Source organism: Cetorhinus maximus, chromosome 7 (genome assembly GCF_964194155.1).
Source record: "Cetorhinus maximus chromosome 7, sCetMax3.hap1.1, whole genome shotgun sequence".
Taxonomy (NCBI): domain Eukaryota; kingdom Metazoa; phylum Chordata; class Chondrichthyes; order Lamniformes; family Cetorhinidae; genus Cetorhinus; species Cetorhinus maximus.
The window spans coordinates 26104968-26132536 of NC_135885.1; the positions used below are offsets into that span (position 1 = coordinate 26104968).

Below are 27569 nucleotides of genomic sequence, written 5' to 3' on the forward strand. Positions count from 1 at the left end.
TGAGGACTCGAGAACATGCAATTCTGTTTGATTAATGACACTGGGGTTTTCTTGACATTATCTGCCATTTTGAGGAGATCCAAGGCTACGCAGTTATCCCTGCTCAGGAGAGAGAAAGGCTGGTTTTGGATGCCATACATCAGCTTGAAGATCCGTTTGCCGCCATACCCCAGTGGTTCCAGGATCATACCCATAATTGGAAGTCTGATTTCTCTGGACCCATAAAGTGGCGTGTCTGTTGTTTGAAGGCAGAAGTCTTTCAGCCACAGTTCTTTGTCCGACAGGAGTGTTACGTTGGCTCCTGTATCTAAATTAAAATTTGTTAGATGGTCATTGACAGAAATGTCCACATTCCAAAATGAGAAACCAAGATCTTTGACCTCACCCTCCGCATGTGCAGTTTCAACATTTAGGTCTTTGGTGCATTTCAGAGGTTTTACCTTGCACAGTTTGCTATGTGTCCAAATCTGTTGCATCAGAAGCAGTGAGCTGCACTTGCAGGACACTGATCTCGCCTATGAGGGCACTTCGCTCCACAGCGCTGGCATTGTCACTCTGCTGGCCTGTTCTGGTATTGTTTAGAGTGTCTCTGTTTCCTTGGGACTTAACTAGCTGGACTGAGGGTTGGCCTCTGCATCATGTTTTATTCTCTCCCCATAAGATTGTCCTGTGCTGCTCATGGCGTTCTGACTGTCTAACTACCTGGATTGCCTTTTCCAGGGTTCGAACTTCTTTTGTTTGCAGGAGGTCAGAGAGTGCATCGTCTGTTACTCTTATCATTACTCTGTCTCTGAAGAGTTCAAACTTTAAATCTCCAAATTCACAACCTTCTGCCATCCTGTAGAGATCCTTGATGAATGAAACAATCTGTTCCCCTGCCAGTTGGACTCTCTTTTTGAATTTAGCTCTTTTGAGTATTTCATTGCATCTTAGATTAAAATATATGTTGGATAATCTTAGTATCTCTTCGAATTTTGTGGATGATTCATTAATTCCCTGTCTTGCAATGATGTGATCTGCAGTCGGGCTTATCGAGCAAAGTAGCGTGTTCACCTGCTCTTCTTCTCACTTTTTATTTAAACCTGAAGAAATGTTGTACCTTCAGAGTCTTTTCCTCCAAAGTCCCCAATTTTGTGATTGGTCTGGGCCTTGGATTAGTCCAAATTGACTTGGAAGCGTGGAATTGTGATCCATGATCCATGTTAAAAATATTTAAAACTGTATGCTCAGCTTTAAGAGCTTTCTGAGTGTCAAGATGGTGTCGTTGTTCACTCAGAGACAAAGGGATTTCCTGCGCTTGCCAGTTTTGGCGGGCTCTGCACAATGGCAGTGGTGCACTTTTTGAAAAAAATTTAACAATGGCTGCTGCATACCTCTTTTTTTCCAATGGTTTATTTTTTAAACTGTCGAGTCTGTCGAATTGGAGCTTATTTTTTTCTACTGAGCTGGACAGTCGTGAAGTAGCTGAAATATTTAATTAATTCTCTTTTATTTTCCGGATGAGCTCGAACACCAGGTTCAGGCTCTGACTCGGGGGTTGGGTTTCAGCTATGGGTTTCTTTCAAACAGCACTTCTAACACTGAATTACTTAAAATATCTCAGGACTTTCTGCAGCCTAGAATGTTAAAAGATTTAGCTCGCCCTTGCAGGTTCTGTCATCTCTGCACTCTGAAGCTGGACTTCCAAAGGAGATTCAATGGAGTCTCCCACTGCAGTAAGGAATTTTAACTCTCTGCCTCAGCTTCCAAGCCTTTCTTCCGAGAAAAAATGTTTCCTGGCAATTTTTCCTCTATGCCTCTGCTTCTTCTGGAGCTTCTTTCAGGTCAGAATGTTTTATTTAATTGAATCTGAGTCTTCTAGCATTTCAGATTGTCTCTGCATTCTAGCAAGGTTCTGGGTTTTTAATCCCACCATTGCCACCATGTTGTGTTTGAAGGCAAAAGAAGAATATGTTGGTTACATATTGGTATGTCTTATAGTAGTCTCCGTGGTCTTCCACAGGTTAATTGTAAGTCTTCATTAACTACCAGAACTATTTACATGTACAGTAAAGAGTGCAGACTAGGAGTGGTCTCCACGCTTAGGTCTACACATGTTTCTGTATGGGTCACGTGCCTTCCTACATCACTGTGTGGGCAGTTCTGTACTCAGTCCCACGTTAACGCAATATGTGCCAGACCCTTATACTACAATGTTCAGAGGCTTGGTGTACCCAAGTAATATGCTCAATTCACCAGAGATCATAGTTTCAAGTAGTTAGGTGGGCTTGCGTTTAATTCTCCAACTTCAATCTTGTTACTGCTTCAGCGTTTCTTGGCAGGGTACTGCAACTGCGCACAATTAATCCTTCTACCCCAACGTAGGAAAATAAACTGTTCTCATCTTGTTACAAATACGCCTCATCTGATTTTGGGGTGCCTTGACATAAAATTGTTCAAAATTTCAGACAACATCCGTTTGGCTAAGTTAAGCAGACTTGGGACAAATTGCAGAAAAGTTGTATGAAAATTAATAGCTCAAGAATGAGATCAACAGGAAACAAACAGTCATTCAAACTGTTGCATAACTCACCTTTACACTTGCTTTCTGTAAACTTATTCTTGACTGAAACAGACTAAGTTTAGACCTGAAAAATAAAGAAAGACTTGCCGATTTAAACAGTGCACTTGATTGATAGGATTTGATTTTATTAAATTAGTGCAAGCCTGGTTTATGGAAGCATCAGATGTCAAAATGGAAATCATTCACTGTTACTATTTCTTTTGTCTAGCTAACTGACAATTTGTCAAGATTTAAAATGCATACTTATATTTAATATGCTTATACATAAATAAAGGTGGTTTTGTGCCTCAGTGGATAGCATCCCTACCTCCAGGCCAGAACCAGATTCAAGTTCCACTTCAGGACTTGATGGCCACGGAAGGTGTGCATAATGTGGCCAAACAGGTTGATCATCAGCCTGTAAATCCTTCCAATATGCCTGATGGCAGGCAGTAAAGAACGGACATTTCCTGGTCAGTCATACTGCAGAAGGCAACAGCAAACCACTGCAGTATTTTGTCAAGCATAACCATTAAATTAATCCAATGGAAGTCCATGGTCGCCAACACCCTCTTTGGGTATGGTACCTGAAGGTGGAGGAGAATACATAAATAGGACTTAGCCACACAAAGGCCAATATTTAACCATGCCCATCAGATGAAAGTGGAGTGGTTAAAAGGGCAGTCAGTGCTTCAAGCTATATTTTCGATCCACTGCTGTACTTCTCCAGGAAGCCTAGCAAATCTCCTGCAACAGGACCGTGGGGTCATGCCTTGCCAATAGTTGTCAAAGTCACCACAGCCCTCAACTTTTTCCACCACTGGCTCCTTTCAGTTTACAGGGGACATCGCCTGCATCTCCCAGTCTGCAGTTTACGACTACATTAAGCACACGACTGACACCGTTCACCAGAGCTGACTAATATATAAACTTCCCCACTGATCTCAACAGTTTTCAGGAGCACACTTGGGGATTTTCAGCATTGGTTGGCTTTCCCCAATTGCAGAGTATTATTGTTTACACAGTTTGCCATCAGGACACTAGTCAGCGAGCAACATTGGTAATTAGAAAAGGCTGCTCCCCATTATTGTGCAGCAGGTGGTTGATCAGACAAACAGGATCAAGCATATTTGCCCACAATACTCTGTATATAATCATGACTATCCCAAGAACATGGCAGGATGACCCCTATGGGACATACATGACTCATGACATCCCTCTGCAAACCCACAATTACTCAGCAACAAAGGCTTAATCAAAGCGTAGGTCCATCAGGGTCATTAATGTGCACACCATAAGGATGCTGAAGGAATGGCTCAGGTGCCTCAATTGGCTAGGAACTCCCAGCAGGATGTTGCACTAAGAGTCTCTTACACCAAAGAAGTGTCTTGCATACTTTACCACCTAACTATACTTACAGTCCTTAATTTAGAGCAGGCAGAGCAGCAGCTGACATCACTGGCCAAGGAAGGAGTAAATGAAGGAAGGCATAAATGAAGGAAGGCCACCTCAATGTCTTGCAGCAAGCAATGTGAGGGATCAGTTAATTACTCAGCCATTCAGCCAAAGCTGATTTCCCAGCCCTGAGAACCTACACAGTCCCTCTGCTTAACGGTCTTTGATTCCTCCTTTGCCAAAAAAAAAAACTTGTATTTGTATAGCACATTTCAACATTCCAGGATGTTCCAAAGCACTTCATGGTTAATAAAGTACTTTTGAAGTGCAGACACTGTTGAAATATAGGAACTGGCCCCCTTCCTGGCAAACCTTCCAACATCTCTTACAGTTGTTTGAAAATTGTCAGAAATTTCCCTTTCATGGCTGGGCCCTTAGAGTCCTCATTTATGTCATTCTCAGCAGATCTGGGAGGGCCTTGCACTCAACAACCCACCTCCTGTGCTAGCCTTGCCAATAGTGCATGCTGCTGCCCACTTATGCTAGTTGTTTTGCCACTTGCAGACCTCTGGTTCAAGGTCTAATCCATGTGGAGTGCTGATCTCTATTGGTGTTTGAAGGGGTAGAGTGCCTGACAGTACACCTGCAGGAGGATCAGCTTCCTCTTGTCGGATGCATCTTGCTGCAAAAATTGAACTAGAAATGAGAGAAAAAGGACAAGTTAAGATGGCAGAAAAGAAGCTAGGTATTTGCAGGTAATAGCTTGAGAATACATCTTGAATTTGTGAAGCCTGCTGCATATTTGTTTAGGTGAATGAAGGGTTACAAGTAATATGCAGACAGCTTGTTGAGCTTGTCCGCCAAGCCTTACCTTTCCTGATGCTGATGGCTTTGCCTGAGCCATTCCAGAGCATTCTATTCTGATTGGTGGAGGGCGATGTTGTTGTCGATGTCTTGTTCCTTTACATCATATTATTCGCTGAGAGTATGAGTATGCGTTAAAAACAGTTGGTAGCAACATATGGGGCTTATGCCATTAGTGCATGTGCTGAGAGGTGGTGAAAAAGCAAGATGAAATGGTAACGGGGGGCTGATGAATACAAAGACAAGTGTGTATAACATGAAATACAGCATGAGGAAAAGTTGCTGTTTGTGCAAGTAATAGTTTGTGAGAAGAGCTTACTGCTAGTATGTGGCCTAAAGAGAATGAAGGAAGAGATGAGTGATTGTGTCTCTCTGTGACTGTGTCCTGAAGGATGTGATAGAGAGGAGGGAATTGTTCAGTGGTGGAGAAGGGAATAAAAGGAATGTTGACATGCTGTAAAAGAGCTGGAGAGGTGAAGGAGTTGTGCTCACTCTTGCTGCTCGTGAGGTAATTGAAACCCATGCTGAGGGTCAATGCTGGCCCTTTCAACCAAATCTTTGCTTGGCATCTGCCTTGGGAATACTCATGCAGTTTCTGGGGAATAGTGGCTACCTCCTTGTTCTGACTTCATCCACAACGATCTCCAGGGAGGGATTAGAAAAGCAGGGGAGACCTTCTTCACATTGATGTAACCAGGACGTCTTCTAGTGTGCAGAAATTAAAAATGGAAGCAGGGGCTGCAGCCTTGCTTGAAGATCTGCAACCTCATTTTGAAGTGTCTTGGGAATTTCGCTGAAAAATGCATGCAGCAGGTAGCGGCCTGTCTGATTCCGAACTCAATCAGGAGGGCAGCCGCTTAGTCAAATGGAATTGAGGCCCAGCAGTTAAAATTTCTAGGTGACGTCATGGGGGCTCAGACTGTGTGTTTATGTCTCTGCAGGACTTAAGCCCACAACCTTCTGACTCAGAGGTGGGAACACCACCACTCAGCCAAGGTTCAGTTGAGGTCCAGCAAAACTGCATGTTATTGGATAACTGGATAAACATGAGAGGTTTTGAAATACATATGGGTCTGAGGAAAAAGCAGGACACAAGGATTAATTCTGGACTGCTTTAACAAAGAACCAGCATAGGGATAATTGACAGAATGGTCTCGTTCTGTGCTGTAAAGCTATAATTCTGTGCTTATATTTAATAACTACAAAATTAACAGGTAAATAATCAGATTCTGGAAAAAATATCTAAGTGCAACAGTTGATCTAATATTAAAAGTATCACCATAATGTCAGGAGAAGCTACAGAGTAAACAATGAATTTTAAAGTATATCCACACCATTGAAAACCTACTGAATTAATATGGGCCTTCTCTAAAACAGTGGTGAAATCACACACACAATGCAGTGTCCACTTACAAAACAGATAGTCAAAAAATAACAAACTGCAGATTTCAAACCATTAAGAATGAAGTGATGCTAAGTAAATGGCATGTGTGTGTGTTGGGAAGGGGGAGGAATATATCAAAGTTATTCAAATAATACAAGGGAATGAACAAAATGGATAAAGAATGGTATTTGCCTCAAAATTAAGACAGATAAACTTGACAACATAAACCTAAATTACCAATGGCTAAATGTAGTGCACAATTTCATGCTTAAATTGTTGATTTGTGAAGTGGTCACTTTGCATTGGCTTGTTTGAAACATTTCAAAGTTGGATCAATGCCTTAATTAGCAAAGCACAGAGGGTGAGACTGCAACTGGAAAACAGCTCAAACCAAATGGGAGGTAGATAGGCTGAATGATACTTTCTTACATCTACGTGCTTTATAATATATACTGCATGGGAAAATTTAAAATACATTTTTGTACTATAATCGTAGACTTTATTTTTTCCCTTACTAATACCCATTAGCCAATCTTAATTACAAGGGAAAGACACACATTTCCAAAAAAAATTATAGTTCATATGGGGCAGCAATTGCAACCTTTGGTAGCCTACATAATATTGCTGTGCCCACTGAGGCCATGGGTTAACTTCAAGAATGCAGTCTGCATATACGTTATATACAACCTACTTGCTGAAACCACGTCCATATTCAAAAGATATTTTTCCACTCCTTTTTACTGGTATTATTAAAACGGTCAGAATAGCACTGCCTGGGAGGTTTTGTTCACCATTGAAACACTATAATGCCCAGCCCCAGAAAAGGGGTCAGGATTTTGCAGCCAGTATCAGAATATCAGTCACGTCAAGTCAGCTTGTTAAACATCCTCCTCCATCCCCAGTGTAAAACAGCAGAACCCTCAGGGGCACAAAAAACCTAGTTTTACTAGTTACCACAAATTTTATTTAATTAAATCGTATAAAATACTGAAAAATAAATATTTAAAATAACAGCTTGCATTTCATTCTTGTTCATAAATTTGTGCAGACATAGCTATGTGACATAGGTTTTCTAACTTCACAGCAGCAGGATGGAAATAACATCCATGAAGCATCTCACAGAATATACACCTGTAAATACCCAGCACCTAAAAGCCCAAGGAAATTCTCAAAACTAGTCACAAGCTCCAGACTGAAGGGCAAATCTCTGCAGTGGAAATTTCTAGCAGGCATTCCCGAAGTTAAATAATCAATTTTATGGGCAAGTTTAACAAATTTGGGTCTGCCACAAATCCCTCCTCAGGTTCAGTAGTATCAGTTGCTTAGGTAACTTGATCCTCTTGTATTTATTGGACTTGACTTACACTACCTGATATTTATTTGTGTGATACCAAGGAATATAATAATAGCAGCTCCTCGTAATCTGCAACAGATCCTCAGTCAATCTTCAAAGAAATTGAAGAAATGCTTGAGTTAACAGTAGATGAGGAAAAGCTTGTTTCAAATTGTTAACTGGGTTATTTTAAAGGTGAACTTAAAGAGCATTAGGTATAACCAGATTAATTTAGTTCAATTGATACAATTTATCTCCATGTAATAACAAAAATATTGAATACGTGATGCTGCCTTACTTCAGCATTGTATTGATCAATTTAAATAGTAACTCCTCTGCATTTTGTTTAATTGGCCGTAGCTATTCTGGGTCTTTTCTGTTTCTGTACCTCCTTTGTTGCAAAACTAGACAGTCCTTTAGGTATCTATAATTTTGCTTTATTCCTGACTTTATTCAGAAAAAAATTAAAAATCTAACACCGAGCATCAGATATTTTTACAATTACGGAGGTCAGCTACCAAACTGCATTTATTTACAGTCTATAAGGACACAATATCAAAGCTAGCACATTAGTACTTTAAGTATCTTCTGTCTCAGGCCCCTATTTAGTTGCAGGAAAACGCTCTTTTAAAACACATTTAAAGCAACTTCTTTTTTCTAATTCCTTTCCAAAGAAAGAAAGGTCAAAAGATCCTAAACCTTGACTGTAAGTTTAGTGTATTATTGTAAGAATAATTAACTGGGGGAAAGCCAACTTAAACGGAGTAAGAAATAAAAGCAAAAAACTGCGGATGCTGGAAATCCAAAACAAAAACAGAAACAGAAATACCTGGAAAAACTCAGCAGGTCTGGCAGCATCGGCGGAGGAGAGCATAGTTGACGTTTCGAGTCCTCATGACCCTTCAACAAAACTAGTTCTAGTCAACTGTGCTCTCTTCCGCCGATGCTGCCAGACCTGCTGAGTTTTTCCAGGTATTTCTGTTTCTGTTTTCAACGGAGTAAGAATGGATCTAGGTCGAATAAAATGGAGTCTAAGATTGGCAGGAAAAACAGTAGCTGAACAATGGGCTACCTTCAAAGAGGAGATAGCGCAGGCACAATCAAGGTATATTCCTTTAAAAGGGAAAGGCAGGGCAAACAAAGCCAGAGCTCCCTGGATGACAAAGGAGATAGAAATTAAGATAAGAAAGAAAAAGTTTGCCCATGACTGATTTCAGGTAGAAAATACAATTGAGAAACAGGCTGAATATAGAAGGCTCAGAGAGGGGGTTAAAAGCAAATAAGAGAAGCGAAGTGTGAGTATGAAAATAGGCCAGCAGCCACCATAAAAGGGAATCCCAAAATCTTCTATAAGCATATAAATTGTAAAACTGTGGTAACAGGAGGAGTAGGATTGATTAAGGACCAAAAAGGAGATTTACACATGGAGGCAGAGGGCAAAGCTGAGGTATTAAATGAATACTTTGCATTGTCTTTACCAAGGAAGAAGATGCTACCCAGGCCATGGTCAAAGGGGAGGCAATTCACACTCTAGAAGAGTTCAATATTAATAAGGAGGTGGTATTGGAGAGGTTGTCTGTGCTTATATAAGGCACCAGGACCGGATGATATGCATCCGATGATACTGAGGGAAGTGACAGTGGAAATTGCAGAGGCACTAGCCATAATTTTTCAGTCTTCCTTGGACTCAGGAGTGGTGTCAGAGGACTGGAAAATTGCTAACTTTACACCCTTGTTCAAAAAAGGGTGTAAAGGTTAAGCCCAGCAACTACAGGTCAGTCAGTTTAACTTCAGTGTTGGGGAAACTTCTAGAAACAATAATCCAGGACAAAATTTATAGACACTTGGACAAATGTGGGTTAATTAAGGAAAGCCAGTATGGATTTCTTAGGGGAAAATTGTATTTAATTAACTTGTTGGAGTTTCTTGAAGAGGTAGCAGAGATTGATAAGGGTAATGCTGTCGCTGTGGTGTACAAGGACTTCCAAAAGGCATTTGATACAGTGTCACACAACAGACCCGTGAGCAAAATTATTGCTCATGGGTTATAAGGGACAGTGGCAATGTGGATATAAAATTGGCTGAGCGACTGGAAACAGAGAATATTGGTAAATGAATGTTTTTTGGGCTGGAGGAACGTTTGTAGTAGATTTCCCCAGAGGTCAGTGTTGGGACTCTTGCTTTTCCTGGTATATATTAATGACCTAGACCTTGGTGTACAGGGCACAATCTCAAAGTTTGTGGATGATACGAAACTTGAAAGTCCTGAACTGTGAAGAGGATAGAGTAGAACTTCAAAAGGATATAGACAAGTTGGTGGAATGGGCAGATAAGTGGCAGATGAAGTTCAATGTGGAGAAATGTGAAGTGATTCATTTTGGTAGGAAGAACATGGAGAAACAATATAAAAAAGGGTATAATTCTAAAGGGGGTGCAGAAGCAGAGGGAACTGAGTATATGTGCATTAGTCATTGAGGTGGCAGGACAGGTTGAGAGAGTGTTTAATAAAGCATATAGTATCATTGGCTTTATTAAAAAGGGCAATGAGTACAAGAGCAAGGAGATTATGTTGGACAAGTATAAAACACTAGTTTGCACTTGGTTGGTGTAGTGTCCAGATTTGGGCGCTGCACTTTAGGAAGAAAGTGAAAGCATGGAGAGAGTGCAGAAAAGATTCATGAGAATGGTTCCAGGGATGAAGAACTTCAGTCATGAAGGTAGAATGGAGCAGTTAGGGCTGTTTTCCTTGGAGAAAAGACTAAGGAGATTTGATAAAGGTATTCAAAATCATGAAGGGTCTGGACAGAGTAGAAAGGGGGAAACTGTTCCCCCTCATGAAAACATTAAGAATGAGAGGGCACAGATTAAAGTAATTCGCAAAAGAAGCAAAAGCGATTTGCGAAAAAAGTTTTTACGCATCGAGTGGTTAATGTCTGGAATGAAATATCTAAGTTTGGTGGAGGCCAGTTCAATCAAAGCATTCAAAGGGGAAATAGACTGTCATCTGAAAGGGAAGAATGTGCATGGTCATGGGGAAGTGGTGGGAGAATAGCACGAAGGGGAATTACTCATTTGGTGCAGACACGATGGGCTGAACGGCCTCCTTCTGCTCTGTAACAATTCTGTGTATTTTATTCCAGAATTGTGCAATATCTTTGTTTGTCTTAGTGTTATTTTTAATTGTATAACTTGACCTGAATGACATTTAAATCACTCACGTTTTCTGCTGCTTCATCACTGGTGCTTTTTGCTACAACTACTTTACTCACATTTAGTTAGGAATTTGGCTGGTAACTGAAAACTGACACAAGATGTAAATATATCTTATCTATTGACATTTTTTAAGTATAAAATGCAGTCAGAATTATTTTTATCATGTGCTTTTCAACTAGAGTTTCAAAATTCCATGGATATAAGAAAATACTGCGGATGCTGGAAATCTGAAATAAGAACAAAAAAAGCTGCAAAAGCTCAGCAGGTCAAGTAGCATCTGTGAAGAGAAACAAAGTTAATGTTTCAGATTGATGACCATTCATCAGGTGAAAGTACATTGACTTGAAACATTAACTCTTTCTCTCCACAGGTGCTGTCTAACCTGTTGAGTTTTCCAAATTTTTTTTGTTCATATTTCAAAATTACATTACCACCTCTGCTTTTCTCATTATTTTTCCATCTGTTGCAGTATTACTTCTGATGCAAACTAATCTAAAACTAAGTTAGATGGCTTTTCATGACAAGGGTTGCTGTTGCAATTACAATTCGATATTTAAATAAAACATAGTTGGAGATCCTATTAGCATTACTAATAGTATTGCTGCAGTGGAGCCTTTTGCTAATTCCACAAATGCATTTAAGTTTCAGAAAACTTCAAACAGAACGATCTTCAGGCCATCAGTTTTCTAGTAGACATATGTCCAATCACAAGAATAGATCAGAACAGGTAACACGTCTTGTATGTGTGTTTCACGAGAAATGTATTTCAATACGTTGATTTATGCAAGTATAAGTATTTGAGGAACAAATTAAATGCTGTAAACATTTTGCCTTGAACTAGCAGATGGCAAAATATCCCCATTAATATAGAAAAAAAAATTAAACACACTTGGCCTCTATATCTGCTTTCTCCCGCGCTGCGTGAGCCATCTGTTCCAGCTCAAAATACTTCTTTTTAGACTTTGCCAGATCCTTCACAGTCTCCTGGAATTCAGCCTGGATCTTTGTCAGCTGATCAATGCACTACAGAAACAGGATAACACTGCATGTTAGACACAACACAAGAGAGGAGTTTTTCTTGTTAACATTAATAATTGATAATTATGATCACAAAATCATGGAAGATGGTTGCAGCAATAGATAAGTAGAAAACTGCTACTTTTATTATGCAGCACAATATAACTGGTATGTTTTTAACTCACATTCTCCTTAAAAAGTTGTCAAAAAGTAGTTAAGATATTCCACTATTTCAACATATAGGAGATTTATATATGCTGAGGTCAACACTCAATTGGAAGTCATTATTCTGAGTCTGCTACCTCGAGGGGAAATAAATTGCAAACACAAAACCATGGATCCTTTGCTAAAATTGCAATATCCAAATTTAAATGCTCCTGTTCCTTTAGCTCCATTGATGCATGAAGACAGCTCTCAAAAATGCACTTTGCGTTATTTATTTAATCCATCTCATTGTTAAATACAACACTTCATAGCGAAGGACACAACAATATTTAAAATAAATTTCCAGGCTACAATAAACTTGTGTCTGATCAGAATAATCTCCAATGAGTGCCAACATATTTCAAGGTTTAACAATAAAAGTATAATGCATGTGGACATTTATTAATAAGTTGTTGCATTTTTACATGTAGAAGATACTTGTCACCAGATTCCATTAATACTGGATGCTGTGCAAACTATATGGATACTAACTGTGCTATAACTACTATTGATACTTGAGATAATTTAACAATTAACCAATCATTGCAATCAATGGCACATTTGATGACCAAGGGATTAATAACAATGGCCCGGATTTTCCCTGAAATCGGCAAAGTCCAAAAGCGAGCAGGGAAATCGGCATTTGACCTGCCGACGGCAATGATGGCTTTTTCCGCCGTATTGTGCGTCACTTTGTTGAAAAAATTGAGGCGGCACAGGCTTCAGGTCAGGTCGTTGGTGTGGCGGCCTCCGATTTGCCTGCCCCATTGTTACCTCAAGACTTCCGCAATCGGGCGCCATATTTAAAGGTCACCCTTGCAGAGCTAACAGAGGGAGGAAACAGGCTGAGCCCAAATTAGGTGACGCCTCTCTCGAACGCCTACTGGATGCAGTGGAGGCCTGCTGCGAAGTCCTCTACCCCTGCTCTGGATGAAGAACCTCATCCAAGGTGACAAATCCAGCATGGGAGGCGGTGGCAGCAAAGCAGAACGCCAATGCGCTACAAAAGAGGATGAATGTTCCCCTCCGCTCTGCCAGAGTAAGTCACCTTTCTCATCACTCTCAACTCTCACACTCACAAACCCATCATACATCTACAGGGATCTCACACTGCCAGTTCAAGAGACATCTCCACTCACTCTCTCACACAAACTTTCATCTCCTCTGCGGATCGTGTCCTCATCCTGTCCATCGCACCACTCTCCACCCCATGTCGGGCATCCTTCTCATCTGACAGGTTTCCTGTTTACACTCTCTCCATCTGTCTTCTTGCAGGGCAAGCTGGCTCATAACAAAAGGAGGTCCCAGAATGGGGGTGGAATGCCTCAACTGAAGGTCCAGACCGACTTTGAGAATAGAGCCATCCACCTGGCAGCGAGGATGTGGACCGCTCCTGTGCTGACGGTGAGGTCAGCGGTGCTCAACCAAGTGAAGATCCTGCACTACAACATCTATCAGGCAACCATACTGTGAGTGATGACTCCTGTTCTGCAGTCCCCTGCCATGCACTAATAGTCTCCCCTTTCTTTCGGAGGCACATGGGAAGCATCCAATGGCATCCACGAACCAGGTCCTTGACTCAGGCCCCGAAGACACCTCGGAAGAGGAATCTGATGACACCCTAATTGAAGACTCGTCACAGTGCTCACCCACACCCTCCACCAGACCAGCGCAGACACACACACCTCGGCGGGATCTAGTTCTAGAGTAGCCTCAGGGTCACAATCTGGTGAGCAGAGCGCGCTGTCTGATCCACAACAGAAGGCAGGGCCATCCCAGGGTACCAGAATGCGGAGGACAGCTGGAGGTCAGGAATCTGCTGAGTCCGAGTCAGATGACGAGCCTCTGGACTCAGTTCTACCTCAGTTGCTGGAGCTGCAAAGACATGCTTGGGAACATCAGATTGCAAACACGATGGAGGAATCCGTCTGCCTTCAGACTGAGGTGATAGCACCAGCAAGCCAACGCACCAAAGTCAACACTTTTAGGGTGGCAGCTGCCGGGGAGACCTTGGTCCAGGACAGTGATCCTGCACTCCATCGCTGAGGCACTCGTTGGCATCTATGAGTATCAATGCGAGAAGGGGGTGGGGCACCTTGCGCTCACTCCAGCTCCCCATTCCTCTCAAGGAGTCAGCCAGGGGCCCTCGGGCATCCATTGGGAGGATCATCGGCAGGTGCACACCCGAGGGCAATCCACCCAGGTGACTCCAGGAGTGACTGACCCAACCAAATCCCATCTTCCTGTGACTCTGGCAACTCCACAGGCCGAGGAGGGTGGCACTACCACACAGCAGGACCTCGAGATACAGGCTGGGGCCCTCCAAGATCACCACGGACAACGGAGCGTAGCAGTCTGCAGGCCTCCTCCACCTCAATTGTGGAGGTTGGGGATGCACCAAGATGTAGTGGCAGGGTTAGGAATGTCATGGTGATGTATTTGCACAAGGTGGGCATGGGTATTAGCCACTTTTACATAATGTTCACCTATGCAAATACACTTATATTCACGTTTCTTCATCTTTGGCTCCTTGATATAAGGTGTATTTGCGTTGTTCAGAATTGAAATCTTGGGTCCCTACACAAAATGAAGTCACGATTTGCAGTCCAGAGCCTCTCCTCTGTGCACGTAACCTCTGACTGCAGTGATTGATGCTGAAGGGAACTGGCGATTATGTATGCAAAAAGATTAAGTACTTTTGAAGTCCATGTTCCCGCTGTATTCCAGCGAGGTCTGCATGAGATGAGAATCTTTACAGAGCGTGAGTGCGATGACCTCTGCCAGGCTGGTGCCAGATACTCAGATGCTCTCAGGAGAGTCCTCACTGCATCTCGTCATCCTCCTCACAGAATCTTGCGGCTATTAGGGCCTCAGGAGCATGCCTGCCTCATCGCCTGCACCCTGGGCTTCCAGGACCTCATCACCCTCTTTCCCTTCCTCCTCATCAGAGGGGACTTGCAGCTCCATACTCATCATCAGCTCTGATGCAGACATTATCTTAACCTGTACTCCAAGGCTGCACGGTTAGCTTTGACAAGGGTTAATGCTTAAAGCCTGAATAACTACAAAGCAAGGGGTTCTGAGCACCTCCCTCAGTGACTGTTCCATACCCACCTCTTGCAAGGGGATCCTCCAACTTGCCCAGTCGCCCAATTGTTGTGCAGCCCCATAAAATTCGGATTATTTTGCAATCTGTGCCCGAGGGGTTAAAAGTTAAGAAGCAATCAGTGGTACTTTCAGTAATTCGTGTTGCTTGAGTGGGCATAATTGTTTCAGAAGCCAGACTCCAAGCATGTCAATGGAGCTGATGCTGAGCAGTCTCAACAGTGGAAGAATGCTCAATCTTTAAAGTGCTTTTCCAAATGCCTGGCCAATTTCTTCTCCCCGGCATGTTTTTGTGCACTTTCTTCAGCAGCATGCCTTACACGACCCACCACCCCGGCACTGGCGCCATTTCCCCAAAGCTCCCCTTGGTATTGTCTCTCACCGCCCCCCCCAACCTCCAAGGGCACCCCCAGAGCCCTTGACCCGGCACTACACTGAAAGCCAGCTGGGGAGATGCTGCAAAAGGCTAGTATGCAGGTACAGCAAGCAATTAGAAAAGCTAATAGAATGTTATCATTTATTGTGAGAAGAATTGATTACAAAGGTTATGCTTCAGTTATACAGAGCACTAGTGAGACCACATCTGGAATACCATATACAGCATTGATCACCTTATTTAAGGAAGGATGCAAATGTGTTGGCAGCAGTTCAGAGAAGGTTTACCATACTAATACCTGGAATGGATGGGTTGTCTCATGAGGAAAGGTTGGACAGGCTAGGCCTGTATCCGCTGGAGTTTAGAAGAGTAAGAGGCAATTTGATTGAGACAAGATCCTGAGGGGTTCGGACAGGGTAGATGTGGAAAGGATGTTTCCTCTTGTGGGAGAATCTAGAACTAGGGGTCACTGTTTAAGAATAAAAGGATTGCCCAGTTAAAGCAGAGGTGAGGTGAATTTTTTTCTCTCGGAGGTTCGTGAGTCTTTGGAATCTCTTCCTGAAAAGGTGGTGGAAGCAATGTCTTTGAATATTTTTAAGTCAGAGGTGGATAGATTCTTGGTAAGCAAAGGGGTGATAAACAGGATGACCATAAGCACAAGTTTGAACATATTGAAAATCTTTCCATGATCCAATTATCTGTTGTGATTGAATAGATGTCAGAGTTAATGGCAACCAAAACACTGATCAATCCTGTACTACCAATGCAGTCTGACCATTACTCTTTCACTTATATTCTGTATACTGTTGATTCTAATGCTTTAAGTAGTAGGTACTCCAATCGAAGTCTGGCAGGTTGCCCTTCCTGGTGCTATTTTATATACAGTTTTTTCACCTGTCATTTGACATTCAATCCCCAAACAAATTTTGAACTCAATGCTGCTACACAAAGACTTTAACAGATCCTACAATTGAAGTAGGTTGCTCCTCCAATCCAATCTTGTTGCAGAGGAACATCAACTATATGAATTCATCTTTGAACTTGCTCTGCTCTAGAGGAAAAGCCCTAACTCCTCAATTAGGTTTTCAGAACTGTAATCCTTGATAATGTCCCAGTGAATCTAAACTGCATTTTTTCAATTCCTTTTAATTCCTTCCTTTAATTCACTGGCTAAACGTAGGGTAACACAATGGAGATGCAATGTTGAAAATATGACCAATTTATTGAAATTTTTGAGAGGTATTTTAACACAAAAGGCTCAGAGAATGTGGAATACATTGAACTGAGGTGTTTGAAAAAGGAGATAGATAATTACTTGGAAAGTAATGGCAAAAAGGCTGAGAAACTGGGATTAAAAGACAAAAGAGTTGCTGTGGCTAACACAATTTGCACAAAAACATGTTTTTTGTATTCAGATGAACCACAAATGCTGAATTTACTTCACATTGTTCAATTCCTTTTGAACAGCGTCTCATGACAGGAAACTGCATTACTGAGCAAAACAAAAAAAAAGTCAGCAAAATGTTTCAATGGAGTTGAATCCAGAAAGAATTTTAAAAAGCATGCATGAGAAGACAAAAATAAAAACAAACAAATTTTGTGTGGTTTTTTTTTTTAATCGTTATAGTCGACAACCAATTTTATTTTGGGAAAATGCAGGTAATCAATAGAATCAATGACAAATTATTAGGCCACAAAACTGAGTGACACTACATCTTTCTGGTGTTATTGCTTCTAAGTGGATGAAAGATAGCCAAAGGCCAACAAAAATGCAGATGGGTTCCAAATTTTCATTATCTTGACTATAAACTGAGTAAGGGCAGCTTTCAGATGGTGACACGCTGCTTGTTTACAAATAAATTTTCAAAGTATTTTGTATAAGATTGTCAGGAAAGTTCCCTCACTAATTATTTTTTTATTGTTTCCACACATGGTCTCGAATCAAACAGACTGCTTGATAACTAGATCATGCAAACATTTTGAAAAACTAGACTGCAATTTCCTCAATCCTTTCTCCAATGAAAACAAGTTCATTGAGTCTAATCATTCACAATGATGGTGACCACTTTAAATTGCAACTATCAGTGCAGCTATTATTCAAAAGATTTTAAAATAAAAAGACATTGAAACGTTCATCAAATTACAGAAACCTATTCTACATTTTCAATAAGGATGCAAAAACATTGCTTTAGCCTTTACTAGGGAAATCACTGACAAGAACTTTTGGGAAGTGATTGACAAGGAAGAAGAAAAAAGCAAATAACTATTTAAAAAGCACCTTTTCTTTATTCATTCATGCATTTATTGCCCAAGCCTAACTGCCCTTGAGTTTCTCCAAGTGTCCAGCTATGACCTCCTTAATGATCGATTCTAGCACCTTCCCCACACAGGCATCAAGCTAACTGGCCTATAGTTTCCTGTTTTCTGCCTCTCTCCCTTCTTGAAAGGAGGATTATATTTGCTACTTTCCGATCTGATGGAACCTTTCCGGAATCTAGGGAATATTGGAAAAGTAACACCAATTCATCTACTACCCCATTAGCCATCTCTTTTAAGATCCGAGGATGAAGTCCATCTGGCCTCGGTGATTTGTCAGCCCGTAGCTGCATCAGTTTGCTCAGTACCGCTTCCCTAGTGATTTAATTTCACCAACTTTCCTTCTCCCTCCTACCTCCTGATTTATAGTTATTACTGAAATGCTTTTTGTATCCTCTTATAGTGAAGACAGAAGGAAAATACTTGTTCATTTCATCTGCCATTTCCTCCTTATCTACTACTCCCCATTGTCACTCACTAGAGGACCTTAAGACCATAAGACGTAGGAGCAGAAGTAGGCCATTCAGCCCATCGAGTCTGCTCCACCATTCAATGAGATCATAGCTGATCTGGTAATCCTCAACTCCACTTTCTTGCCTTCTCCCCATTACCTTGATTCCCATGCTGATTAAAAGTCTGTATCTCTGCCTTGAATATACTTAACGACCCAGCCTCTACAGCCCTTTGCGGTAAAGAATTCCACAGATCGATTACCCTCTGAGAAAAGAAATTCCTCCTCATCTCTGTTTTAAGTGGGCAGCCCCTTACACTGAAATTATGCCCTCTGGTCTTGGACTCTCCCCCAAGGTGAAACAACCTCTCAGCATCTAAAACAAAAACAGAATTACCTGGAAAAACTCAGCAGGTCTGGCAGCATCGGTGGAGAAGAAAAGAATCGACGTTTCGAGTCCACATCTCAGCATCTACCCTGTCAAGCCCCCTAAGAATCTTATTTGTTTCAATAAGGTCACCTTGCATTCTTCTAAACTCCAATGAATACAGGCCCAACTTATTCAACCTCTCCTCATAAGAAAATCCCTACCCACCCAGAATCAACCTAATGAACCTTCTCTGGACTGCCTCCAATGCTAGTATATCTTTCCTTAGACTAAGGGGACCAAAATTGTTCACAGTATTCTAGGTGTGGTCTAACTAGTGTCTTGTATAGTTTTTGCAAGACATCCCTATTTTTATACTCCATCCTTTTGAAATAAAGGCCAACAATCTATTTGCCTTCCTTATTACATATTGAACTTATGTTCTAACCTGTATGTTAGCTTTGTGGGGTTCATGCACAAGGATGCCCAAATCCCTCTGTGCTGCAGCCTTCCTCCATTTAAATAATATTCAGCTCCTCTATTCTTCCTGCCAAAGTGCATAACCTCACATTTTGCCACATTATATTCCATCTGCCACTTCTTTCTCCAATCATTTAACCTGTCTCTATCCCTCTGTAGGCTCCTTACGTCATCCTCACCACTTGCCTTCCCACCTATTTTTGTATCATCCGCAAATTTGGCGATAGTACATTCACTTCCCACATCTGACTCATTAATATATATTGTAACTGATTGAGGCCCCGGCGCTGATCCCTGTGGCACTCCACTAGTTACAGGTTGCCATACTGAAAATGCTCCCCTTATCCCGACTCTCCGTCTTTATTCATTAGCCAAGTTTAGCAGTTGCTTCTGAACTAAGTTTCTCGCTGTCAAACTGAGTGCTAAATTCCACCATGGTATGGTCACTGTTTCCTCGGGGATCTTTTACTCTCAGATCATTTATTAAACCTGCCTCATTATACATTACTAGATCCAAAATAGCCTGATCCCTGGTTGGATCCACAACTTATTGTTCTAGGAAACAGTCTCGAATACACTCTGAATTCTTGCTCATGGCTACCTCTGCCAATTTAATTTTCCTAATCTACATGAAGATTAAAGTCACCCATGATTAATATACTGCCTTTTTTACATGCCCTAATTATCTCCTGATTTATTCTCTGCCCTACAGTATAGCTGCTGTTCAGGGGGGCTATAGACTACTCCCACCAGTGTCTTCTTCTCCTTGTTATTTCTTATCTCCACCAATATGGATTCTACATCTTCTGATCCAAGATCCTTTCTTGCTATTGTACTTATTCCATCTTGTACTAACAAAGCTACCCCATCCTTTCCATTCTGCCTGCCCTTTCGAAAAGTCGCAAACCCCTGAATATGACTAACACTCACTTTTTACTTACTCTTTTCCTTTTTAAATACCTGTAGAAACTCTTGTTGTCAATTTTTACATTTCTAGTTAGCTTCCTCTCACACTCTAATTTTTTCTCCTGATTAACCTTTCAATCATTCTCTGCTGTACTTAATATTCTTTCCAATCATCTGACCTGCCATTCATCTTTGAGCAGTTATACGCTTTTTCCCAAACTTCGATGCTTTCCTTAACCATGGATAATGGGTCCTCCCCTTAGAATTTTAATTTATAGTAGGAATATACTTTTTTGGAGTATTCTGAAATATCCCCTTAAATGTCTGCCACTACTTCTCTATTCATATATCCACTAGCCTAGTATTCCAGTTCACTTCAACTAGCTCAGCCTTCATGCCCACATAAAGAACATTAAAGAAAGTAAATTGATGGTGAGTTGATCAAGAAATATATGCTGACCAGGTCACTAGGACAACTATCATGCTGTGCTTCAAGAAACAGTGTCATGGGGTCTTTTACAACCATCTGGCTAGGCAGATATGGCCACGGTTCAGCATCTCATCTAAAAGACTGAACCCCCAACAAGCCAACACATGGGGCCGGAGCTTCCTCGGAGTGGCGGAGTTGGTTTGCCACTCTGCTCCTAGTTTATTTTTAAAAAATCTATTTTTTAAGTTCATTCATGAGATGTGGGCTTCACTGGCCGGACCAGCATTTATTGCCCATCCCCAGTTGCCCTTGAGAAGGTGGTGGTGAGCTGCCTTCTTGAACCGCTGCGGTCAATGTGGTGTAGGTACACCCAGTGTTGTTAGGGAGTTCCAAGATTTTGACCCAGCAACAGTGAAGGAACGGCGATATATTTCCAAGTCAGGATAGTGAGTGACTTAGAGGGGAACTCCCAGGTGGTGGTGTTCCCATGTATCTGCTGCCCTTGTCCTTCTAGGTGGTAATGGTCACAGGTTTGGAAGGTGCTGTCTAAGGAGCCTTCGTGAATTCCTGCAGCGCATCTTGCAGATGGTACACCCTGCTGCTACTGTGCGTTGGTGATGGAGGGAGTGAATGTTTGTGGAGGTGGTGCCAATCAAGGGGACTGCTTTCTCCTGGACAGTGTTCAGCTTCTTCAGTGTTGTGGGAGCTGCACTCACCCAAACAAGTCCCAAAGTTCCCAAAGCCTGTCCATCACACTCTTGACTCGTGCCTTGTAAATGATGGACAGGCTTTGGGAAATCAGGAGGTGAGTTACTGGTCACATGATTCCTAGCCTCTGACCTGCTCTTGTAGCCACAGTATTTATATGGCAAATCCAGTTCAGTTTCTGGTCAACGGTAATCCCCAGGATGTTGGTAGCGGGGGATTCAGTGATGGTAATGCCATTGAACATCAAGGGACGATGGCTGGATTGTCTTGTTGGAGATGGTCATTGCCTGACACTTGTGTGGCGTGAATGTTACTTGCCACATGTCAGCCCAAGCCTGGATATTGTCCAGGTCTTGCTGCATTTGGACATGGACTGCTTCAGTATCTGAGGAGTCATGAATGGTGCTGAACATTGGACAATCATGAGCGAACATCCCCACTTCTTACTTTATGATGGAAGGAAGGTCATTGATGATGCAGCTGAAGATGGTTGGGCCTAGGACACTATCCTGAGGAACTCCTGCAGTGAAGTCCTGGAGCTGAGATGACAGACTTCCAACAACCACAACCATCTTCCTTTGTTGCAGGTATGATTCCAGCCAGCTGAGAGTTTTCCTTCTGATTCCTGTTGACTCCAGTTTTGCTAGGGCTCCTTGATGCCACACTGGGTCAAATGTTGCCTTGATGACAAGGGCAGCCACTCTCATCTCACCTCGGGAGTTCAGCTGTTTTGTCCATGTTTGAACCAAGGCTGTAATGAGGTCAGGAGCTGAGTGGTTCTGGCGGAACCCAAACTGGGCATCGGTGAGCAGGTCATTGCTAAGCAAGTGCCGCTTGACAACACTGTTGGTGACACCTTCCATTACTTTACTGATGATTGAGAGTAGATTGATGGGGCAGTAATTGGCCGGGTTGGATTTGTCCTGCTTTTCATGTACAGGACATACCTGGGCAATTTTTCACATCGCCAAATAGTTGTCAGTGTTGTAGCTGTACTGGAACAGCTTGGCTAGGGGCGCGGCAAGTTCTGGAGTACAAATCTTCAGTGCTATTACTGGAATATTGTCAGAGTCCATAACCTTTGCAGTATTCAGTACCTTCAGCCATTTCTTGATATCACGTGGAGTGAATCAAATTGACTGAAGACAGGCATCTGTCATGATGGGGACCTCTGGAGAAGGCCGAGATGGATCATCCACTCGGCACTTCTGGCTGAAGATTGTTGCGAATGCTTCAGCCTTATCTTTTGTACTGCTATGCTGGGCTCCTCCATCGTTGAGAATGGGGATATTTGTGGAGCCTTCTCTTCCACTAAGTTGTTTAATTGTCCACCACCATTCACGACTGGATGTGGCAGGACTGCAGAGCTTAGATCTGACCCGTTGCTTGTTGGATCACTTAGCTCTGTCTATCACTTGCTGCTTATGCTGCTTAGCATGCAAACAATCCTGGATTACAGCTTCACCAGGTTGACACCTCATTTTTAGGTATGCCTGTTGCTGCTCCTGGCATGCCCTCCTGCACTCTTCATTGAACCAGGGTTGATCCCCTGGCTTGATGGTAATGGTAGCGTGGGTGATATGCAAGGCCATGAGGTGACAGATTGTTCGAGTACAATTCTGCTGCTGCTGATGGCTTACAGTGCCTCATGGAAGCCCAAGTCGAGTTGCTGGATCTGTTTGAAATTTATCCCATTTAGCATGGTGGTTGTGCCATACAACACGATGGAGGGTACCCTCAATGTGAAGGCAGGACTTTGTCTCAACAATGACCGTGCGGTGTTGACTCTTACCTATACCGTCATGGACAGATGCATCTGCAGCAGGCCAGTTGGTGAGGATGAGTATGTTTTCCCCTCGTTGGTTCCCTCACCAACCGCTGCACGTCATTTAGGGCTCGGCCAACTCGGTCAGTAGTGGTGCTACCGAGCCACTCTTGGTGATGGACATTGAAATCCCCCACCCAGAGTACATTCTGCGCCCTTGCAACCCTCAGTGTTTCCTCCAATGGTGTTCAACATGGAGGAGCACTGATTCATCAGCTGAGGGAGGGCTGTATGTGGTAATTAGCAGGAGGTGTCCTTGCCCATGTTTGACCTGATGCCATGAGATTTCCTGGGGTCCGGAGTCGATGTTGAGGACTCCCAGGGCAACTCCCTCCCAACTGTATACCGCTGCCGGTGAGACAGGACATAGCCAGGGATGGTGATGGAGGAGTCTGGGACATTATCTGCAAGGTATGATTCTGAGAGGATGACTATGTCAGGCTGTTGCTTGACTGGTCTGTGAGACAGCTCTCCCAACTTTGGCACTAGCCCCCAGATGTTAGTAAGGAGAACTTTGTAGAGTCAACAGGGCTGAGATTGCCGTTGTTGTGTCCGGTGCCTTGGTCGATGCCGGGTGGTCTGTCAGGTTTCATTCCTTTTTTGTGGCTTTGTAGCAGTTTGTTACAACTAAGTGCTAGGCCATTTCAGAGGGCATTTAAGAGTCAACCACATTGCTGTGGGTCTGGAGTCACGTGTAGGCCAGACCAGGTAAGGATGACAGATTTCCTTCCCTAAAAGACAATAGTGAACCAGATGGGTTTTTACAACAATCAACAATGGTTCCATGGTTATCATTAGACTTTTAATTCCAGATTTTTATTGAATTCAAATTCCACCATCTGCCATGGTGGGATTTGAACTCTGGTCCTCAGAGATTACCCTGGTCTCTGGATTACTGGTCCAGCGACAATACCACTGCCTTAAATTTTTTTCTATCCTATCTCACCCAACCTTCCGACTCAGGCCTGGCAATGGGCAGTGCAGCACATTCCTAGGGCCAAGCATCAAACAGCAGCTCGTTTGGATGCAAAGAGTCCACACCTATTTTTTAAATAAACGACACCAGCTGCCGTAAACCAGGTAAATTAAAAGGTCCAGCCACGTTTAAAAGGTATTTGACAGGCCAGGGATAACAAGTATTTAAGGTAAATGGGCAGAGCTTGGCGAAGTGGGGGGGGGGGGGGGGGGGGACCACAGGCCTGGCAGGGGTTTTGGGTCAGGCAGGCTTGGGGGCTTGTCAGGGATCATGTCAGAGCTCGGGGTGGGGGGGGGGAGAGAGAGAGGGGGGATGGAAAAAGAGTTCCTGTGGGGAGAATCTCGTGGGTTTGGGAGATCCCATTGGGGATGTAGCCCCTTGGGGGTGGGAGGAACCCCATGGGGTGAGGGGAGAACTGGGGCTGGGGTGGGGGTGGGGGGGTGCGGGCAATAGTTACCCAGAAGTTAGAAGAGGTTTTAATTCCTCTAACTTTTTCTGGGTAACTATTGATGTAGCCCAGTTGAAGCCATCTGAAGTTTGCAATTTCAATCGCATTTTTGGATGGTTCCCAGGACAAGGCAATTGCCCAGGGGAAGTTTGCATTCCGGACAATTGCTATGCAAACCTTACTGGTGAACTTCCGGGTGGCGGGGGGTTGGGGGGGGCTTCCCCAGTACACTTTTGGTGTACTTCCCCAATACGACACTCTGGAGCTTGGAAGTTACAGCCCATGATCATAGAATGCGGGAGCAAGAGCAGACCATTCAGCTCCTTCAACATGTTCCACCATTCAATTAAATCATGGTTGACTCAATACCTCAACTTCATTGGTCACCTTTGTTCTATATGTCTTGATGCACTTCTTTTTTGTTAAGCTAAGCAAATCAATCTGGAAAATTCCAGTTCACCAAGCGTCCAGTCTTTTAGGGAAAGGAGTTCTTGATTTTTTGAGAGAAAAAAGTGCTTCCTCATTTCACTCTTGAATGACCTAGCTCCAATTTTAAACTATTTTCTCTGTTGAGGGAAGGTTATCTCTATCTACTCTACTGAATCCCTCAGTCTAGTGCTCAAGTGTTCGTCAAGATTGTGTGCTCAGTAGAGCCTGAAACAAAGATTTTCTGACTGAGACAAATGTGCTACTATTGAGAGAAACATTAAGTGCTCATTAAGTGCACAAAAACTGCAATAACTTAGAGAAACAAGAAGAAAGTGGCTAATTTGCTGCCATTCTTGACTCTTTGCCTTCTTTGTTCTTTTTTCCTTGCTTCTTCTGATTGATTTGCTGCAATTTCTAGGTTGTATTTTTACTTTCCATTGTCATTTGTGACTTTTCTTGCTTCTATGTGACAATGCTATCTTATTTTCACTATTTTTTTTCCTCTCCAATGACAAGGATGTAGTTTATGCTAGCTTTTTATACTCTCTCACAGGATGTGGGCATTTATTGCCCATCCCCAATTGCCCTCGAGAAGGTGGTGGTGAGCCGCTGCCTTGATTTACAACAGTCCATGTGGTGTAGGTACACTCATTGCTGTTAGGGAGTTCTAGGATTCTGACCCAGTGACAATGAAGGAGTGGCAATATAGTTCCAAATCCAAATGGTGTGTGGCTTTAAGAGGAGTTTGCAGGTGGTGGTGTACTCATGCACCTGCTGTCCTTGTCCTTCTAGGTGGCAGAGGTCATGGATTTGGTAGGTGCTGTTGAAGGAGCCATGGTGGGTTGCTTCAGTGCATCTTGTAGATGGTACACACTGCTGCCACTGTGCATCGCTGGTGGAGGGAGTGAATGTTGCAGGTGCTGGATGGGGCACCATTCAAACAGGTTGCTTTGTCCTGGATGGTGTCAAGCTTCTTGAGTGTTGCTGGAGTTGTGCTCATCCAGGCAAGTAGAAAGTATTCCATCACACTCCTGGCTTGTGCCTTGTAGATGGTGGACAGGCTTTGGGGAATCAGGAGGTGAGTTACTCTCCACAGAATTCCCAGCCCTTGACCTGCTCTTGGAGTCACTATTTAAATGGCTGGTCCAGTTCAGTTTCTGGTCAATGGTAACCCCCAGGATGTTCATAGGGATTCAGCAATGGTAATACCATTGAATGTCTAGGTGAGATGGTTGGATTCTCTCTTGTTGGAGATGGTCACTGTCTGGCACTTGTGTGGCACAAATGTTACTTGCCACCTTTCTGCCCAAGCCTGAAAGTTGTCCAGGTCTTTCTGCATGTGGGCACGGACTGCTTCAGCATCTGAGAAGTCGCAAATGGTGCTGAATGTTGTGCAATCATCAGCGAACATCCCCACTTCTGATCTTGTGATGGAGGGAATGTCATTGATGAAGCAGCTGAAGGTGGTTGGATCGAGGACAGTACCGAGTCCAGCAGGTAAGATAAGATGCAGCATACATAATATCAAATTGGTCACTAAAACAACATATATTGCCAGTCTTTTAAAAATCCAAATAATTATAGAAATTGGACTTACTTCTTGTACAGATCAATGTTCCTTTAGAATTGGAAATTACACATATGGGGATTGTCATAACAGCTTGAATGAAAGGGAAGGAATTTAAATAATGAATGAAAAAAACCACTAGAAAAATGGAATTTTCAAAGAAATATTTGTAATTTGCAAATATTATCCTGGAAAGCTATCCTCGGCTTCAATTGATCCTGAATGAGAAGACATTAATGAATTAGATCAATTTCTAAATACCTTTTTCAGCTGCTGCTCTTTAATACTTTTTACAATTTTAGCAGGCTCCAAGATCTGATTCCTATAGTTTTCAGATACTATGATTCGAGATTGGGCCAAGTGCAAGGTTCCTTCAAGATAGGACTTCCATACTGCAAGCATGCTCCTGTAAAAAAAAAACAAACTTTCAGAATTTTGCTGTGGCTACATAACCAACAGAAACACCTGATCATAGTTTTTCATCACCGTATAGAGAGAAATTCCGTGGTTAGTAAGAAAAGTGATATACCTTGGAGATGCTAGATTCTACTAGGCATTCAAACATGGTCCTTTCATTTCTGGATTTGGATCAATTTCAGCCAAACAAGGCTCAAGTCCTCAGTAGAATTAATTTTTACACTCTTAAAAATACATAAGAACATACATACAAACATACAAATTAGGAGGGTTTTAGTAAAATAAGGCAGGATCTGGCCAAGGTAGCCTGGGAACTTGTGGGGAAATCTACAGAGGAGCAGTGGGGGGTGGGGGGGGGTTCAAAAAGGAAATGGGGAGGGTACTGGCTCAACATGTTCCCTCTAGGGTGATAGGAAGGAGTAACAAGCCCAAAGAATCATGGATGACCAGAGATATTCAGGATACGATGAGTAGGGAAAGAGATGCTTTTAGCAGGTACAAGGGAAGCAAATCAGCAGAGGTATTAGTAGGGTACAGAAAGTGCAGGGTGGAGCTTAAGAAAACAATTAGGAGAGCAAAGAGGGGATATGAGAAAACTCTGGCTGGTAAAAGTAGGGAAAATCCCAAGATATTCTATAAGTATATCAATGGGAAGAGGATAACCGGGGAAAGAGTGGGGACCATAAGGGACCAAGGGGGCAATCTATGGGTGGAGCCAGAGGACATCAGTAGTGTTGAATGAATACTTCACATCCGTCTTCACCCAAGAGAATGAGGATGAAGGTATGGAACTCAGGGAGAGAGACTGCGAAGTTT

The 27569-nt window shown here is 42.6% G+C and overlaps 1 protein-coding gene across 2 annotated transcripts in view; it reads right to left on the bottom strand.

Moving 5' to 3' along the window:
- The window catches only part of fchsd2 (FCH and double SH3 domains 2), a 266251-nt gene that overhangs the window by 118099 nt on the left and 120583 nt on the right, over positions 1–27569 (bottom strand). For both annotated transcript variants that reach the window (XM_078545225.1, XM_078545224.1), the window contains exons 5-7: positions 26598–26742; positions 11621–11754; positions 2573–2627 (exon numbers count right to left, since the gene is read on the bottom strand). In XM_078545225.1, the coding sequence (XP_078401351.1) occupies positions 2573–2627; positions 11621–11754; positions 26598–26742 (334 nt within the window). The remainder of the gene's footprint in view (positions 1–2572; positions 2628–11620; positions 11755–26597; positions 26743–27569) is intronic.